Genomic DNA, 20,061 nt, shown 5'->3' with positions numbered 1-20,061 from the left:
AATACCATAAAATGTTTCAGGGCAGGTTCATACCTGCCTTGGGATCAAGTGATCCTGCGCTGCTCTCTACGACTGGCTAATTGCCAGTCACTCGACCACTCGCACTATATAGGACCTACATCTGCGCATTTGACAACTGGCACCAGTGAGTGGTACTGGTACTGTTCACTGCCCCCCCCCCCCTATTTATTCTCCCTGCTGCTTCAAGGAGATGCTACCATGTAGTTTTATGCAAGTAACAATGATTCCTGGTATGAGGAAACGGTAAACGCTCCACAACCTCACTGCAAGTGTGAAATTAGCCTTACTGTCATCTTTATACATTAAAGTCTAGTACTTGCCATAGATAAAGTACTAGCCATAGATATAGTATATTTTTATCTGAATTAAAAAAGATATAATTCAGTGAATACAATAGATACAATTATAAACATTAAAACATTATAACATTGCCTGCTTTATCCAAAAATGAAAAAAAAAAATGTTTTTGCTCGAACCATACTTTAGTTGCATTGATTACATTTGAGTAGGATTTTTATACCTGTTGAAAAATCCATTTCAAGGCTCTGTTGAACATCTGATTTCTACACCCTCTACCACCTAACCTCTACCTTAAGCCAAGCCACTTTACCAATTTTTGATTGAGCCGAATCATGCCTAGGTGCCTGTCAAAGACCACCGTATGTCAGAAATCATTTATAGCTAAATTACCAGCAGTTGATAACAGAAATTTTGGCATCTTTACCTGTTGAAATTTCTAAATAATAACATATGCACATGGGGCATATACTGTATATGAACTTGCCATTTTTAATTATTAAACAGAAAACTGTTCCAATAGTCACCCAGCTAGATCCAATTTAAGGTGAGAAATTGATGAAACCAGCTCATGCAGGAGGCAGAATGGTTATTGAAGATAATAGGTTGTCATGAAAAGTAGGTGAAGATTGAGAGCTATGCAGCTATCAATCAATCTAAATGAATCCGGTTACAGAATGAGCTATTGCTGCAGCAGCTTATGTGACCAATATGAAGAGTAGTAGCTGGGTCCCTAGCATGGACTTCCCCAGATTCCTTTTGGCATAAGCTATCCTTCTACATTTTTATGATGGAAGTCCGTAGGTGATTCATTTGGATTGGTGGCAGGCAGTTTCATCCCTTTTCTTGGATTTTAGGTTTTCTTTATTAGTGGGGCATACTAATTATTATTCCACGCCAAATTCTATTGCACAGGATCTAAACATGTATTTTGTATCGGAAAACGTTACTGCTGTTTTGTCCGCTATGCGTTAGAACACAAGCCAGAAAATTATGCTGCTAATACATTCCTAATAAAGGCCCCCGATGTGAATATGTATCCAGCAGGACGCTAGTTTGGGGTCCAATATCTCATTCATATAAACAATATTTTACATTTCTCTGCTTGTGAGGAAACTCATCTCCAGCTAGAAGAAAACTCATTCTGATGTGCTGCTCAAACCCATTCCCACCTAAGATTGAAACTCAGGCCAAAATATGTAGAACAAGAGCTGCAATGCCTGGCACTTCATTGCCCAATTTGTGAACACGTTGCAAGTAATGAATATTTGGAGCAGCTCTAACATGTGGTAGATTGGTAAAGTATTAGGAGAAATAAGTGACATGAAGAAGGCTGGTACAGTTTTATAGAGGCGAATAGTGATTTTTTTTGCATTTTATTGTCATTTTATAACACAAATAAAAGGAAACTATGTAGTTTCCTTTTTCTTTCCTCTGCTACTTTCATAGCATAACTATAAATTTCTGCTCATGAAATAAATATATAGTAAAAAAATATAACAATTTTTATTGAGTCTTTTTAATCTTCTTCTTGTTATACTGTGATTCTGTCAGGTTTTGCTAAATGTAGGTTTAAGCTACTTTGTCCTGTGGTGCAGTGCAGTAAGAATGTGAATTGAGGTGCTATTAAGAATGGAAGAATGCTTCCACAAGTAAGATGCTGAGATGTTGTAACGTGTGTTTTTGTTTACAGGCCCTAAAAAAAATCTAGCCCCACCATACATAATGGAGAAATCCTGCTATTTATTGTGGCCAATATGTTTAATACATAGCATGTGTCATTTGTATATTTTACTGCCAAGGGACTGTTCCTTTTTAAGATCAAAAGGAAAACTATCAAAGACCAGATACAAAATATTTACCTGTATGGTGAGAAAATATTTTGGTGACCAAAAGCCCGTACCTCATTCACTGTAAGTTTAATTTACTAAACAATTAACTAGTGAGGTTGCAGTGCCGCTCACTGCCGCCAGTTGTCAAATCTGCTGACACTCGTTCCAGCCATGGGGAGCTGCACAAAATAGGGGATGACAAGTAGTGAGCCTGTCCTAATTATAATTCTTTCCACGAGATTGGGTATTTATATAACAATAACTGAACCTCTTGACTAAGTTGGCATGCACTGGGATACAAAGTGAACATTTTATTATGTAAACAGCAACTAAGGTTTTTGTAAACCAATGTCTATAAATATTTTGTTAGTAATACTAGTTGGCCTGCTTTAAGTATTACCAACTGATACCCATACTGGATGGCCTGGTTTACTAAAATATTTGTAACTGGCACTCATAATAGATAGTGTGGTTCACTGAAGTATCAATAATTGTCACCCATTCTGGATGGTGGAGCTGTGACAAATATAATATTGACACTAGTTTATTAATCCAGTTATACTTCACACAGATCGATTTACCTTTCTGTAAACATATTATTCCTTGACACTTTGTTTAGACTCATTTAAACCCAGAATCGAACAAGGCAAACATTAATAACTAGATTGATATGTGACTAAATACAAACAATGTATAGAACCAAAATGGTGGTATAAATATCTGTTTCATGGGTCCAATGTGTTTGCATACTGCATTACATCTATTTCCTCTCATCTCTAAATTAGACCAATGGAAAAGTCAATCAGATGTGACTATGTGACACTAAAAATAAGAACAACAATAGCTGCTAGACCACATTTCCCAGCACTTCTGCATTATAGTAGAAACCATGTATCTACATAAGGAAAGGCAGTACTTAGTTACAGGAATTGGGTGTTGAGCAATGGTGGGGCTTTAGTCTGTTACCTTAGGTCTGAGTTGTATTGCCAAACACAGCTACTAGATAAGTTTTTTAATTTGTAAAGTTCAGTAATACATACAAAGTAATAATTATAAGCTAATACTACAATACCTCATTTACAATAATCAACATGATTGCTTTACTAATTTGCCTTGTTGCATTGTGGATTTAGTTGGGCTTTAATAAATAGAACTAAAGTGATACACACAAAACCATTTTGGCAAAAGTGCAATACTGAGTCAATTATACGTGAGCTAAAGGCAACACCGAAGCCTCTGAATACTAATATTGACAGGATTTATAGAAAGACACAAGTGACAGTCATCCTATAATTCTGTATGTAATGCAGTCCAAATAAATGATCCATTAGGTTTGTAACCCCATCAGGCTTGTTCCCCAGGTGAGTGGAACCTGCAAGATAAAACATTAAGGCTTTTATTTGTTTGCCAAAATCATAGAGAATTAGGACCCCATTACACCCATGGTAAAAAATGTGGGGTTGGCCACTCCTGGGCAGACAGCAAACTCCACCGGCAAACTGCACTGAAAGTAACCACATCTGAATGTGGCTGTGGCACAAATCTACAGGTATGGTTAGTGTTCCAATCTAATAAATTGTACCCACGGTCATGGGTTTGAGATTGTGCATCATCATATTGAATGTTGTAAAACTTAAGGTTTGCTGAAAAATGTCACCATTTGGTGAAGAGACATTTGTCTTTTTTTATTTTATTTTAGTTGAAATTTTTCAAATATATTTTACTAGAGATATTGCCAATTTCTGAAAGCAAAACTAAACCTGCAATTACTCACTTATTCAACTTTAGTTGCAAGGCACCTCCATCTTTCTTTTTCACTTCCCAAAGACGATCTTCGGCCACCTTTATTGCCACCTTGCCGAGATGACATAACCCTGCTCAGGCGAGCCGTAATTCATTTATTTCTGGCCCATGCACAGCTCAGAAAAATGTGACAGCTGGGTGGCAAGCAGGCAGTTATTGCAAAAGTGAAATCACCTGTCCCTTTCTACAATAAGCATATGCCTAAATTACAAACATTCAAAGTGGGACGTTAGGTAAAATAACATTATGAGGCAGCTCCACTGCCAGCAGTATCAGATTCAGTTATTATTTAAGGCCTGCACATGCTTTCTTAAAAAATGGACAATAATTATAACAATAAACAGGAATCAGGTAATGGAAACAGAGACCACATAATATTTTAGATTTCAGCACTGCCAGTTAAGTATAAAGTTATTATTTAGTTGGGCACACATTTTTATCAGCTGAAGTAATATCAATTCTTCAGTTTTCAGTAATTAACTGTGAAACTGCTCACTCGATCTCCAAAATTCTTTGATCAAAGAAGTGGAAGAAACGTGTAGTGTCACAAAACGGAAATGAAAATTGGCATAATAAGAGAATAACTTTACACTACAGTGTTTCCGTTCCTTTGCAGTTTGATTAGCTTCATCCCATTGAGTACTGTTTATTCACTCAGGCTTAAATTTGGAATACTTTTTTTCTGGGGCATAATCCTGGCCCTATACTAACTTACACCATATCTATTCACAATTTTTTATTGTCCTGCACACAAAAAAACAACAGTTACAGTAGCTTGATTTGATTCCCGAATTACTATAGATCCAAGTTAATTATGTTTTTTTTCATTCAATCAATTTGTTACTGTCATTTTTAGATTTAGTGTAGTATTTTTAGAAGCAGGCCAGCAAAAGTTGAACTTGATAGGTATGTATATGTTTATAGCCTAACTGCACCCTAATCCAACAAGGTGTTTTGTGCTCACTTTCCCTAAACACTCCATATGCACTGGGTAATCCTACCCTAAGAAAAGGCCCAAAGGCAGTACTCACTCTCTTCATACTCCAGAAATGCACTGTTAAATCACATCCTAAAAAAGGTCCAAAAGCAGTACTCATCCTCATCATGCTTTAGTGCTGCACTTCTGTAATAATGAACTTGCATTCACCTCCAGTCCTAGTTTTTGGGATGAATGATGTCCAACATTATTCCACTCACTTCAAGTAAGCCAGGGGCTCACACACACGGGACCTGATTTATTAAAGTTGTGGAGAAGATAGGCTATCAAAGGTGTGCCTTAGTCATCCAGGCAACCTGCAATGGATTTCTTAAAGATTATCTGCTATTAGTTTGCAAATGTTTTCAATCCTAGACCATATTCATTCCAGGTTTACTGGATCACCCCAATTCACCTTTGATAGTCTATCTTCTTCAATCTTGGAGAGCTCTTTGTGTACAGCAGACCTATGCTGAGAAAAGCACCCCTGTCCTCACATTGCACTATACTTTGGAATAAACTTGTACCTGGGCTTCTAACCTTGCAGTTTTACACTTCAATCTCATGTTCACATAATTGCCTCACAAACCAAGTGACCTTGAGAATCCTTTGTTGAGTATAAGCTGCTTACCCAAAGTGCAAACACGCTACATTATAATTGCCTAAATTACCAATAATAGGAGGAGCCAAGGGTACCCGTACAATCTACTTTTCAGCTGAAATCCAGACTCATCACCAAGGAAAGCAAATCTTTTGGTCCTACAAATGTCTATAATTTTAAGCTGTTACCAGAACAGAAATGTTAGGATGTAACCAGGACAGTACATATTTCCTTCACATTTCAGAAAATATGTCCACTTATTGTTGTTTTTAGTAATCAATGAGAAATCTCTCCAATAGGATACAGATGGCAAAAAACGGACAGGGGTTTGGGTCAATTAGAAACAATGAAATGTTTGTCTTTTTGCTGCATCCCAGAGCTTTCATGTAGCGTGGTTGGAGAACAAAAAAAGTTTAGAACCATGTTCCTCTTTTAAACTCGGACATACTTTGTCTTCTTGGTTAGATGCCCTTATAATTGAGATGTTATCTCTGGAGCTATTGATTCAATATGCTATTTATATTCATCCTGTTATCTCTCACTTTGGTCAAGGTGTTTTAATTCTGTGCATGTCTCTATCGGTATAAAGACCTCAGCAGGTCATTCACAAGTTATATGTGACCTTTCACCTAATAAAATACTTTTTCCATTACTACAATATAAAATATGGAAAATAAGTAAGTAACAAATTTGCTTTTACAAATAAGGTCTACGTCAAGAAACTATATTCTGCAAGTGCGTCATTGCAGAACTGTCACTTTATACAGATGATATTAGCACAGTCTTACCATGTGAAGAAAAGAGAAGACACTCACATCATCATGAAGATGAATGGGTAATAGGAAGGTGTGAGAGGCAGAAGGGGCAAGTTGAATCTTGAATTTTTATGCTGAAGACAAGAATTACATTATAGAGGATCCTAGATTTTGGGATACATAAGTGTAGGTAGATGAAAGTATTTTAAAAATGATATTTTAGTGGCTGATTAACAAAAGAAAATTAGGTAACATATCAGGTGTATTGACATATAAAAGCTAAAGCAGAGTACAAAAATCTTTGAGATTTTAACAAAGCCATTATAAACAGAAAAATAATGAATTACATGTTTATATGTATTACAAACTGATAAATGTAGAGGGCAGTTTGTATGCACTGCATTGTGACAGGAAAAAGCCAATTATGTCCCTTAGAAAAAAAAAAAATTCTTTACTATTTTAACCAATCAGAATGATCTAATTTCATATTTGCAGCTTATTGTTTACAAAGTTATGAATGGGAGTCATTATTATTACTCTTAAAGCAGCTTTCTCGGTTATTAAAGAATACCAAAAGGCACTTATTAACCTACCTATGAGACTTGACACCTTTTGTGAAATCTTTGCCCCCATTTATTGTTCCTTCCCTCCAGCCTCTATGTCATTGCAGGAATCATAGGGTTTTATAAGCGACATAAGGTTCAGCTCTCTTTTTACTGCTAGCCATAGTCTCCACAAAAGAAAGCAAAGGTGAATATAATGTTTATTAATTTATTTATCTCCCAGCAGTAAGGGGGGGTAAATCTTCCAATGGGGACACCTGTTCAGGAGACAACTGTTAAGGAGGGAAATTGCCTTCTATTTAGGAGACTTCCTCTAACACTCTTTGAGATGGCAAGGGAAGGGAAGTTATCCTAATTGTACTTAGACACCACACATTGATTTGAAGCATATGCGGTGTATTCTTCCATATCCATCTAATCGTTGACCAGACATCCACGGCTCCCGCACAGAGAGGACATAAATGCATGAAATGAAGACACTTTGGATTTGCAGTCATTATTAAGGTGTAGTTCACCTGGCTGGGGCCCTGTAAAAAAGGCCTGTACACTATCAGGTGCACTCTCAGTTTAACATAACTAAAATAGTGATTTTATATTGGATTATACATAACATGAATGTAACGTAATTCCTGTAAGACAATAGGGAGACACACTGCCACTTGCTGCATAGGTATATAAACCTGTACAGAGATATCATAATATAATACCAGTGAATCATTACATTCAATCCCTATATGCTATTCCCTGGATATAGAAAGCAGCAGATTATATAGAGTAACATAGCACACTTCAATAAAAGAAATAACATAGAAATAGTTGTATCATTTCCAGTGAATGATTTGGTACAGTCCCAATGCATTTTATATATATATATATATATATATATATATATATATATATATATATATAATTTCACTGTTTTAATACCCAGGGCCCAATTCATATGTTATTATCCCCTAAACCAGGAATTTGTGCCCCCCCCACCCCCAGTAGCATTAAGGATACAAAGGGGTAAAGCTAACATTCAGTGCTGCCTGTCAAATTTTGCTGCCTGAATATTTATTATTATTATCTAGTATTTTTTTAACACCAACATATTACACAGGACTTTAAAGAGTCCATAGTCATGTCATTAACACAGTCTAAGGTCAGTTTTGGGGGAAGCCAATTAACCTAACTGCATGTTTTTGGAATGTGGGAGGAAGTACCCTGAGGAAATCCACTCAAACTCGGGGAGAACCTGAAAATTCCATGCAGCTTTGAACCTGTAAACTAGCACTGCAAAGGCCAGAGTGCTAACCACAGAGCCACCGTGCTTCCAATTTCTGAACCAAAATTTAGAAACTACACTACATGTACCACACAATGCATCCTGTCAGTTATAGGCATCCCTAACGTTCAAACTCCAATTATTGTGCAATGGATACTTCCAAAGGAATGCCTGCCATCATTACAATGGCATCCTAAGCTACAGCCTAAGTTCACTTAATGAGAAATCCTACCCCGAATATACCTACACAATCCAAAGCATGGCTACGCATGCACTTTAACATAGTCAGAAGAGGTTAACTATATTTTGCAGCATGTGGTGATGGAGAGCTTTCTATAGACACTTTCTCCAGTGCCCTTTTTTCTACCAGGGAATATGTATCAGCTCCATCTGTAAACAGAGTCTAACTACCATACAAGCTTGGAGAATTCTTCCTAGCGCTGGTCATTATTTCCTAGGAACTGGCTTATATATTTGCATCCTGTGAAAGCCTGTGGGAGCAAACCAGGAACTGTTATATAAAAAAATTAGACCTAGCTATGTTAGCTAGAAATACCGGTACTCGATGATGCGATGAAACTCCCTTATGTATCTGATGGAGTCCTGTGTTGCTAAAATTGTCAGCAAGATCCACTTGTATATTGTCTATGCAAATGCTTTCTGCAGGATTCTCAGTGTGAGTGAGCTGGGGAGGAAAGCAATAGCCTATTATTATGGAAAACTGTCTCTGAAGTGTTCTGTCATGGTCTTAATGCACCTGTGTGCGTTTCAAGGTAGAAAAAAAAAATCTTCTCTTTAGTGCTGTGCTTTCAGTTATTTGGAGTTGTGTGTATGTTATATTAAACTGAAGCACATTTTTTAACCTGTATGTCAACATATATGTGTTCAATTATAAATATAGGGGACTTGGGCTTCTTCGTTGATGTTAAAACAAACCCTCTCCTCTCATCTAACAGACATACCTTAATAAAAGTTCTGCCTGTATAATCTGCAATATGGTGTGCATTGGAAACACTGACTGCTGCTCATCCAGGTTCTATGCAAGTTGCACTTTGTTAATGCTTCAAAAATTTATGACAATGTTACATGAAATATTTCAAGCAGTAGCCTCCATCAACCAAGACTTTACTACAGACCCCACTAGAAAGGGTACATTACCTATTTTTCCTTACCTTCCCAGTCCCCTTTATTTTGTTTCTTTTATTTTCATACACAAATTTACAAATAAAAATAGTAGTTGCCTGGCTATGTGAGACATTTGGATAGTACTGGATCCTGGAAGGTAAGTATTTAATACATTTTATTATTATTATTATTATTAATATTATTAAACAGGATTTATATAGCGCCAACATATTACGCAGCGCTGTACATTAAATAGGGATAGCAAATGACAGACTAATACAGACAGTGATACAGGAGGAGAGGACCCTGCCCCGAAGAGCTTACAATCTAGTAGGTGGCTCTTTTAAATGAGCAGAAAGTAGGAGCAAGCCGAATAGGACGAGGAAGACCATTCCAGAGAGTTGGAGCAGCTCTAGAGAAGTCTTGTATTCGTGCGTGTGATGAGGTTATGAGTGAGGAAGTCATTAGTAGGTCATTGGAGGAATGGAGAGAGCGGCAAGGGGAGTATTTTTTAACCATTTACATAATTATTTATTGTTGGCAAGGTGTATGTGAACTTACTATCATACCCATGTGCATGGTGAACTAGTTTTAATTACCAAAGAACCAGTTTACCATGGAAAGGTTGCCATCCTGTTTACCAACCACCTTATGACTACCAAGCTCCAAAGTTTAGGGAGGGAACTTCCATGCTCTTAAAAATACCCCCAGTATTAAAAGACATAAGCGCTTGTTTCGATGGTGTGCAGGTACCCACTCTAACTGACGAGCAGGTAGAGTTCCTTAACGCTGACATTACAGAAAAGGAATTGCGAGGCGCCATCTCCTCTCTAGTAAATGGTAAGGCCCCTGGTCCTGACGGGCTGACAGCGGAATATTATAAAATACTTCAGGAAGATATTGCAGAGGATTTAGGCAATGTCTATAAAATAATGTGGCACACAGGAACATACCTCCCCTCAGGCAAAGAGGCTTATATTAAAGTTCTTCCAAAACCTGGCAAAGATCCCCAACAGCCAGCGTCCTATCGACCAATTTCACTAATAAACTTGGATGCTAAACTACTTTCCAAAATCTTGGCTGACAGACTGGAGCGTTACCTACCGAGTATTATTTCACCTACGCAGGTAGGATTTGTCAAAGGGAGATCAGCAGTTACCAACATACGTAGGGTGCTTTCAGTTCTGGAATATGCTAAATGTCACCCACAATTAGACCTGGCTATAATAAGTATTGATGCTGAAAAAGCGTTTGATAACGTGCACATCCCATGGTTGTTCAAAGTGCTTAATAGAATTGGTATAAGAGGACCTTTCTATGATTTATTAGGAGCCATGTATTCTGATCCCCAAGCTCGGATAAATACACCGGGCTTAATATCCCATACCATACCATTGGGCCGAGGCACAAGGCAAGGCTGCCCTCTCTCGCCACTATTGTTTAATTTGGCAATTGAACCCCTGTTACGTTATATAGAAAACACAACCTCGCTTCACGGGATAACAATACATGATACAGAAATAAGGGCTGCATTTTTCGCAGATGATATTTTACTGTTCACTTCCAACCCCACAGCAGACATTAATACTATTCAACATATATTAACCCTCTTTGGAGAAGTAGCAGGCTTGAAAATCAATTTCTCAAAGAGTGAGATACTTCCCCTGACTAATATCAGAGACAGGATATCAACCTCACCTTTAATGGTTGTCAAAGACAATATTAAATATTTGGGGATACATATAGGCAGGTCCCTCACGTCTCTATATAAACTCAACTACCCGCCTATATTTCAAAAAATACAAAACGAACTAAGAATGTGGAAGAGGCTGCCATTGTCATTCATGGAGCGCTTGCCACCTTGTCAAGATGGTATCTTTTCCACGTTTATTGTATCCGCTACAAACCATACCACTTCTATTGAAGCATGCTGACATAAAAGCTCTAAATGAGTTCTTTTCCGACATACTATGACATAGAGATGACATGGAAATAGAAAAAAAAAATAAAGAAATAGGATGCTAGTTTACCGGAACAGAAAAGTTTCCCTTCCTCCCTTCCCACCCCGAGTTTTGGCTGTTTTTATTTTGGTTCAATGGTTTATGAACCTGTGTTCTTTTTTATTTTTTTTTTATTTTTGAGTATTGTTTGGCAAAAGGAAAATTTTAGAAAATGGAGGACACAGTCAGACATGACGTGATTTTGTTAATCAGTTTAATTCTTATACAACAAGGAACGGGCACACACGATGTTATACCACTGTACTGTGTCGCACTGTTGATACTTGCTATGATTTTTGTATACTGCTGATGTTTTTTTTTTTTTCTACGGCCCGATCTTTGTAACACTAATCTTGAGCCTGGTATTGTTTGTTCTCTTTTACTCTGACTTAGTATTGTTCTGATGATATTTTGGTTATTATTTTGTACATTGTCTTTTCTGTGTCTATAAATAAAGTTTATAGAAAAAAAAAGGACATACACATGGGTACCCATATAATAAGGGGACTGCACACTTGAGGTCCCCGTTTTATGGGCATGCCCACCCGGCATACCAAATATGTTGTTGATATGATAGCGAAAGGAAGCACACAATTTTGTTTATTATTTCCTTTTTTAAACCTAACCATAAAGGTGCTTAATCTATGTTGAAAATGCGTAAGAAAATATGTAAGGAAGGAAACACTCACATTATTTTAAACAGGGTGATAGCTACAGTAAAGACCATGAGCTACTGAACAACCAATGTTACTCAATGTCAAGAAATTTAATTTTAGGCAAATATTAGGTGAATGTTTATTAATTTGGCTTGAATAGTGAAATGTTATCCAAGGACTTTTAGGTGAATATCAGGCAAAATAACTATGATATGCTTTGTATATAATTCTTTGACAGGATTCACACATTTCTGCAGTGGTGTGTCTATAATGTTCCTTGGTGCATTGGATTTGCACACCAAGGCACTATGGCTACACAGCTCCAGCACTGTGCCCCCCACACTTGTAATACAGAGTATTGTGTTCATTTTATTGAGCCATCCTAAATTTGCAAATAAAAAAATTGTGCATCAACGAACTGCACAAGAAAAGTGTCTACCTGGTCTTAATATTTAACCTGTGCCTAAATCGTAAACCTTAATCTAAACCCTAAATATTACTCCATAACCAATACGATACTAAAGCAATACTTTGCATGTCTGTAGTGGTACTTAACATTTTAATTTCATATAAGGAATTTATTTTCTGTTCTGCAAGAATTTTTTTTTACTGTCTGTTTTTACATATTACATGTGATAGAAACTGCCATGTAATATTATACAGTGCATGGTAATATCATATTCCAATAAAAAAAACGTTTTGTTTTGCAGCTTCCAAAAATCCAGATGGAGACTGGACATGCCACTTCAGAGATGCCTGAGAATTAAGATGTTAACTGTCTATAAATGAACTGTTATTAGAAGCCTTTCTGACATATCAACAGACTTGAGGTTTGTTTGGATTTACTGTTACCTGGGAAACCTCAGAATTATAGGCCGTGCTCACAGTAAGATTCCTGAAAATAAGACCAAAGCATGAAATAGGTGAAGTCAAGCTAAGTTTATCTGAGATCCCGAGCCAGTTTTCCACATCAGAAAAAATTGTAGCAGGGCTCATTAAACAACCAAGGAATCTTCTTGTTTTGCAAACTCAGTTTCAGAAATACTCAGATTGTCCCTGTTATATTTAGAGGAAACTGTCATAACCGTCATAACAAATTCACTAGTTCCTCTCAGACTGTGAAAAGCACTGTCATGGAGGAATATGAAGTCAGTGTCAAACAGCTGCAACCGAATGTTATATCGGTACGCCTCTACAAGCGAAAGGTTGGTGGCCTCGGGTTCCTCGTCAAGCAAAGAAGGAACAAGCCCCCTGTGATCATTTCTGATTTAATTCGAGGTGGGGCGGCAGAGCAAAGTGGGCTGGTGCAAGTAGGTGACATAATATTAGCAGTGAATGACAGGCCACTTGTAGATGCCAGCTATGAAAATGCCTTGGAAATATTGCGCAGTATCCCCTCTGAGACATTTGTCATACTCATCCTCAGAGGTCCTGAGGGCTTCACAACCCACCTGGAGACCACATTTACTGGAGATGGAACAGCTAAGACTGTTAGAGTTACTAGACCTTTGTGCCCTAAGTCTAAGTCAAGTGATCTATCCAGTCAGAGCCTGTGTAGCAAAGAGCAGCAAAACATGGTGGACAGTGCCACAAGCTCGGCTGGCTCTTCTTGGCAAGAAGTTCACCAGCTTCTGCATCTAAATGGGCTTGATGAAGTCAAAGGAGATGACATTAGCATAAGTCCTTGCCTTAATGGTGGAGCAGAAAGCAACGACATTCTGAAAGAGATTGAACCAGTAGTAAATCTGTTACAGAAAGCACGGAAGGAGTTTAACGGAGATGGTCATCACCAAGTGGAAAAGAAAGACGCAGAAGTTCAAGTTGAAGGGTAAGGAAGTTTTCACATTAAAGAAATGTAATGTGACCAGTTTTTAATAATGACATTTCAAGCAAAATAACTACAGTTTATTCTGGTTCCATAGAATGTGATTATGGTATATGGATTTAACACAAGGAATTGTACTTTAGGCTATAAAACCTGTGAAAAGTAATCAGTTTTGTACTTGACAGCATTTCCTCAAGAGCTTGATAAAAGTCAGCAAGGATTCAGGTTATTATTGTATCATATTGGCTGGAGTTCCCTATCCCCCTTAGCATGCTCTCTTCCCATCCATTGTGATATAAAAAGAAACAGTCAGCCCTAACTGGATGTGTTTTTAGTCTTAGGATGGAGATGAAATCTCAGATGAGCATATTTATTTGTTAGTCTGATTAAATGTGACTACTGAATCTTCAACTGAGAATTCCAGTGTTATGACTATTTAATTCATTTTATTCTTCAGAAAACAGGTATAGTAAATCAATAATGTAATCAATATATTTTTAATACAATATTCAAACCTACATTAAAAATTATACAGTCCTAGGAAGAGAGAATTAAAAGACTGAATGCACAATCACCAGACGTTTCCCATGGTAATACCATGCTAGGAAAAAAAAAGCAGTACAGCGCAGGCAGAAAACTGGGTAAGGATGGGATAAGAGAGGAGTTGTGCTGTAGAGCGGTGGTCCCCAACCTTTCTGACAGCAGGGCCCGGTAGCATAGAATAAAATTTTGCCATGGCCCGGTATATGTACAGCTTACACTACTCTGCTCTTCTCAGCAGCTCGGCCTCCTGTCAGCACACTAGCTGGGAATAGCAGAGTAGTGTAAGAGAGTTGGTGTGCTGTCGGAGCTGCTGGGAATGGCAGAGAAGTATAAGCCTTACATACATTGCTCCGCCATTTTCAGCAGCTCCTGTGTAAGCAGTGTGAGGATAGCCACCCGCGCTCCCACAGGTTGTCACACTTTCTTTAGAGCAGTGTAAGGAGGGCCGCCAGCAGCGGGAGTGCTGACACCTCTGTCATTTGCGGCCCCCAAATCACCAGCCATGGACCGGCAGTGGTCTGCGGGCCGGGGGTAGGGGACCATTGCTGTACAGGACAGGCAGAGGGGAGCAAAACATCAGGAGTGGGGAGAGACATGTGTTCCAACAGTTGTTGACGCTAATTAGTACCTGTCTACTATAATAAAGATCTATTTAAAATTGGCTCCGACACTCAGCCTCTGGGAAACCAGTTGTTGCAAGGACCCTAATGCAGAAGGTCTCATCTTTTTCATATATTTCTCAATCAGGTCTAGTAAAACTTTACCCAAAGTAACCCTTATGATAAAATAGGATGAGGAATTAGGGGGATCTTTTTAATATGTTAAATTTTGGAAAGGTTTTAGCTTTATAAAACACAACACTATATGTACCTATTTATTGTTCCTTGTGCTTCTGAGGATCCCGAACATAGGCCACTATGCAAAACATTTATAATGAAAACTGTTTATTTACTTTGAAATCTATATGAAGTATTACCTAATAAATCTAAACTAAAACAGAAGAAAACATATCTTCTTTTATCTTTGATGCTATCAACCAAATTAAGTGAGCTCTTGCAAATGCCTAGATTTGAGCTTTAAAGCAGTTAAAAACCATATAAAGGTTAATTAAAAAAATAATGGTTATCATACAAGACAAATTTCTGTCACTTTGCTAGCATATATCTAACTAGATCCAACATCCATCAACTTACTGTCCATCTGATGAGAACACGAAGGAATGAGAATTGCAGTCCCTGTTTTCCTTTTAAGCCTCTCCTTTTTCTCCATCCTTCTCTCCCTGTCCCTCCAGCTTTTTCTCCTTTGCTCTTCAATCTCTTCTTTACCTTCTTACTATTCTCAGACAAAGTGTTAGCGCTATGTTCTTTGTACAGAAAGGAATATGTAATAGAAAAGCTTTTTTTTAATATTTTGTTTTTTAATAGATTGATGCCCTTCGTTAAGACTGCCACTTTTGACCCAGTAGTAAAAGCATAATATGTGGATACAAGGACTGTGAAATAAGTGGGCTCTTTATATAGTGAGTAGGTTTTGGTTCAACTTAACAATACATTTTAGGTTCCTCCCACAATTAGTACTCTGTGGCCATGCCCACCATTCAGTGCTGTTGTTTTTAAGGAAACCTTAAAAACGAGTGCCTGAAATAAAATCCCTTGCAAACATGAAGATTACGAAATTATTTAGCAAAGTCCAACTACACTATATCAACTGGTATTCCACTGTCTACCTGTTTACTTACTTCCTCATAAAAAGAGAGTAAATTTGTTTGACAACTTCGGTCTTTCTTGAAGCCATGCTGACTATCACTTATAATATTATTTTCTAGCATAAAGTCCTCTATGTGGTTCTTTATCAAACTCTCTAGGCCTTTTCCAACTATGGATGTTAAACTAACTACTAGATTGTAAGCTCTTCGGGGCAGGGTCCTCTCCTCCTGTATCACTGTCTGTATTAGTCTGTCATTTGCAATCCCTATTTAATGTACAGCGCTGCGTAATATGTTGGCGCTATATAAATCCTGTTTATTAATAATAATAATAATAATAATAATAACTGGTCTGTAGTTACCTGTTAATGACTTTGCTCGCTTTTTGAAGATAGGAACCACATTGGCCTTACGATAATCCATTGGTACCATGCCAGTGACTAAAGAGTCTCTAAAAATTAGAATTAAGGGCTTTGAAATAACTGATAATCCATATTCTTTAACGTTTTCAAACAATAAGGTAATCCTTCTATTTTTGGACTGCCCTTTGCTTGTTTTCATTGCTTTTTTGACAGCATCTGTGAGCCATGGGGAGAACTTGCAAACTCCATGCATATGGAGTCCTGCCTGAGATTCGAACCTGGGAGCTAGCGCTGCTGCAGGCCCAAGTGGTAGCCTCTGAGCCAAAATGCTTCCCTTATGACAGATAATATATATATAAGCAAACAGAATATGTTTCAGCTATAAACGTTCACAACAGAGGCATACAAAAGCATTCTTACGCTTTCGGCTCAAAAGTGTTGTCGACTTTAACTAAACAAATTGTAAAAACTGCACTGTTCTGCTAGGCTTCTATAGTTCTTTGCGCAAGCATTTGTGAATGCCTTGCAGGGGCAGCCTCTCAGCACTTCTGGGCTTCTAGTCTGGGTGAACTGTCACAAAGCTTTCTCAAGGCCTGTGGAGATATAATCTGGGGTTGCTTCATTTGGTTACAATTTTCCTGAATCAGATAATATTTGAGTGGCCTTTTTATTTTCCTAATGTTAATAAAATTTAGCTCCAGGTACCAAGGTACACAGCAGGCATGTTCCTATAGGCTTGTGTAAAATTACAACAAATCACGAATACTCCCACTGGCCCTATATAACATAAGCATAGCATATACTCTGTAAGAAGACCTCTTCTGCGGTCACAGTAACAGATAAAAGTGGTAGGTGAAAACACATTACATTATATATGGGTTGATACAGACTTAGCACTTTAACTCAAAACTTGTATTTTCACAACTCCCAGTGATTATTACTAATACTTTACCTAATTTGTGAAGGTTGTTTATTTGCACAAAACAAATAACCAAGCACTTTTACTGAACAAATCATTATGCAAATTATTCATAAATATAACACCAATGGTATTTATTGACTGTGGTCTTAAGGTCCACTTTATGTGATTGCCGAGTCTTTCTATGTTGGACTGAAGCAGGGGGAGGATGAATTTGGGAGGTAGAATGAGATAACTTAACCCATAGTTGGGATTCTTAACCCATAGTTGTATCAGTCTGAATAGTTATTTCAACTCTTAAAAATAGCAGTTTAGAACATTTAATAAAGTGCACCAAATGTGATAATGAATTTGATATTTCAAAAATGTCAGATCATTTTTTTAACAAGTGAGCAGTCATGAATTGGGTGTAAGTGGTTAAAATGCTCATCATTACTAGTCATCTAATAAAGTCTACAGCTATACTGGCAACTTTAACCCCCTGCTACCTGGAGAAATATTGCTAGTTTCAAATGAGACAGTAATCAACATCTGTGAAATCTCCCTGTAGTGAGTAAATACACTCTTCTGGATTTAGCTTAAAGATAATTCCTATTTCTCCATAGGAAAGTCGTTTTACTAATTATGTTAAAATTATATCTAAAACCAAAAAAAAACAAAAATTAATTTTTTTTTTCAGTTTACCAGCTCTTGCTACTTACCAGTATTAGTGGCTGCATTTGTTTATGTCATTTAGCTTTTTCTTTTTCATTTCACGTCACCTACCAATAACACACTTGATGTCCTAAGGTGTTTAAAGCAACAGCTGCATTTTCATTTTAGGATAGGACTACAGAACATCTCTGCTTCTTTTCTTCACCATAACATAGGGGTGGACAGAGATAGCAAGGGACAATAGAACTATTGAGAGTCAGCAGAGGCAGAGAACACAGGAACTTATCAGTTTACAAGCTTTTTTCTCAGGACCCATAGGTAATTGTTTGCACTTACAGATATAAGAACATGTTTTGTATGGTATGTGTAAAGAACATGTAAACCCATTAGTACCACTTGATGCATAAATGCATAAAAATAATAATGCATTAACTGACACATTTCAGTTATACAAATTACTTATTTTTCCTTTTCTCTGTAATAACGTGATCCTTCCCCGTGTCCTTCCACTGGACTATCCAATATATGGGCATGTTTGCAGAGCTTCATTCCTATTTCTCTTCTTCAAATTTATTACACTGCAGTGTTTGAAATGCACAGCCTCAGCAGACAGATGAAAGGCACATGACCAAACAGACTGGCAATAGAAGAATGGAGGATTGTCTGAATACCATTGCCAATTTCAAATAGGAAGTAGTAGTAACTGGCAGGTGCACTGAGTAATTATTATGTATTCATTTATTTTAATGAGAAGAAGAGCAAACATTGTTATGGAAAAATGTTTCCGAGCTTCTGGTAAATAAACTGACACTTTAACAGACCAAAAGGCAGCAAATAAAGAAGTTGTCGAAAGAATTTAAGTTTAGCTATAGGGTTTACATACACTTTAAAAGGGAGCAGATAATTTAAGTTCATTGTTAGAATTTGCATACACTTTAAAAGATAAATACTGTCGGTATGAAAAAAAAAATCTGCTGTGTGCTCGGTGAGGTGATAAAGAAGCTACCGTGTAACCAACCATATCCTATTAATGTTTTCAACCAATAACACAAGTCAAATTATTTGGTACAGAAAAGGGCAACAAATCTCATTGTTGCCATCATCATAGAGAATCGTGTGCACAGTGACAGTCACCTCTAGGTGCTCCGCCACTTTGTAACAATGATGTGTGAACTCCCCTCTGTTAAGTATTAGTTCCAATTAAGCAAGTTTTTATCCCCCCAAGGAAACACTGTGATGTCTCGCAGTATGTTACCACAGAAAAAAAAAAACAGGATATCACAGATCAGAGCTAAGAGCTAAACCACACAGCAAGATGACACTTAATACAGCCAGATAAGTGCTAATATAGATACGCAGCCTGTGGTGATGGCTGAGTTAATTGTTTAACATGTCACCAAACCGCACATCATGACAGCAGCTACTAAATATTTAATTGCTTGCTTTATTGTATTAAGTGAGCTTTGGGAAAAAATTGAAGCAAGAATATTGCCTCGGAGCTTGTAGCTATTATACATTACAGTATTGTAAGCAAACATAGAGATGTATTCGCAGGAGGGTCAAGGCTTTTATTCATCTGCCACAAACTTAACTATGCTAAGGAAATGAGTGCAACTGTGGTTACTTTAAACTCCCAGTTATGTACAGGTGGAAAAATAGGCAAGAATTTGTTTTACCTATGGCTCGATAATTAAAGTGATTCTTCGTTTTAATGTATTAAAGTAAAACTAAACTAAGAGCTAATTGACAAAAGGGACATGCAAAGTATATTTTGCAAAAAAAGCCCGGGCTCCTGTTGGCTTTTTGTTCAAGTGTAGTGTAGAGCTTGGCTCTGTGTGTGGTACCACTGCCTACAAAGCCACCCGGGACAGCCGCACGTAATATCATTAATGGCCATCCAATGGCTGAAGAGGATCATCATAGACTGAGAAGGCTCTGTGGGGTCAACAGCCAAGATGGCAGCTTCCTAGGATGCAGCGGTAACAGAATTCAGGAACTATTATTGCTGCACGATGCCTGCAGACAGCTAAGTCTATGCCATGATCAGTGGGTATGCTGTACATACTTGCTAAATATAGCAGAAACTCACTACCCACCAATGAGTTCAGATGTGCTTTATGTGAGGATTCATCACTCCTTTTGTAAATATGGGTG

The 20,061-nt window shown here is 37.5% G+C and overlaps 1 protein-coding gene across 4 annotated transcripts in view; it reads left to right on the top strand.

Moving 5' to 3' along the window:
* Positions 1 to 20,061, top strand: part of NOS1 (nitric oxide synthase 1) — a 156,998-nt gene that overhangs the window by 93,663 nt on the left and 43,274 nt on the right. For all 4 annotated transcript variants that reach the window (XM_072415944.1, XM_072415942.1, XM_072415946.1 and 1 more), the window contains one exon: positions 12,610 to 13,727. In XM_072415944.1, the coding sequence (XP_072272045.1) occupies positions 13,033 to 13,727 (695 nt within the window). In that variant the 5' untranslated portion in view covers positions 12,610 to 13,032. The remainder of the gene's footprint in view (positions 1 to 12,609; positions 13,728 to 20,061) is intronic.

This window comes from Pyxicephalus adspersus, chromosome 6, assembly GCF_032062135.1.
Source record: "Pyxicephalus adspersus chromosome 6, UCB_Pads_2.0, whole genome shotgun sequence".
Classification (NCBI taxonomy): Eukaryota; Metazoa; Chordata; class Amphibia; order Anura; family Pyxicephalidae; genus Pyxicephalus; species Pyxicephalus adspersus.
This window is presented reverse-complemented; position numbering and strand designations above follow the sequence as displayed.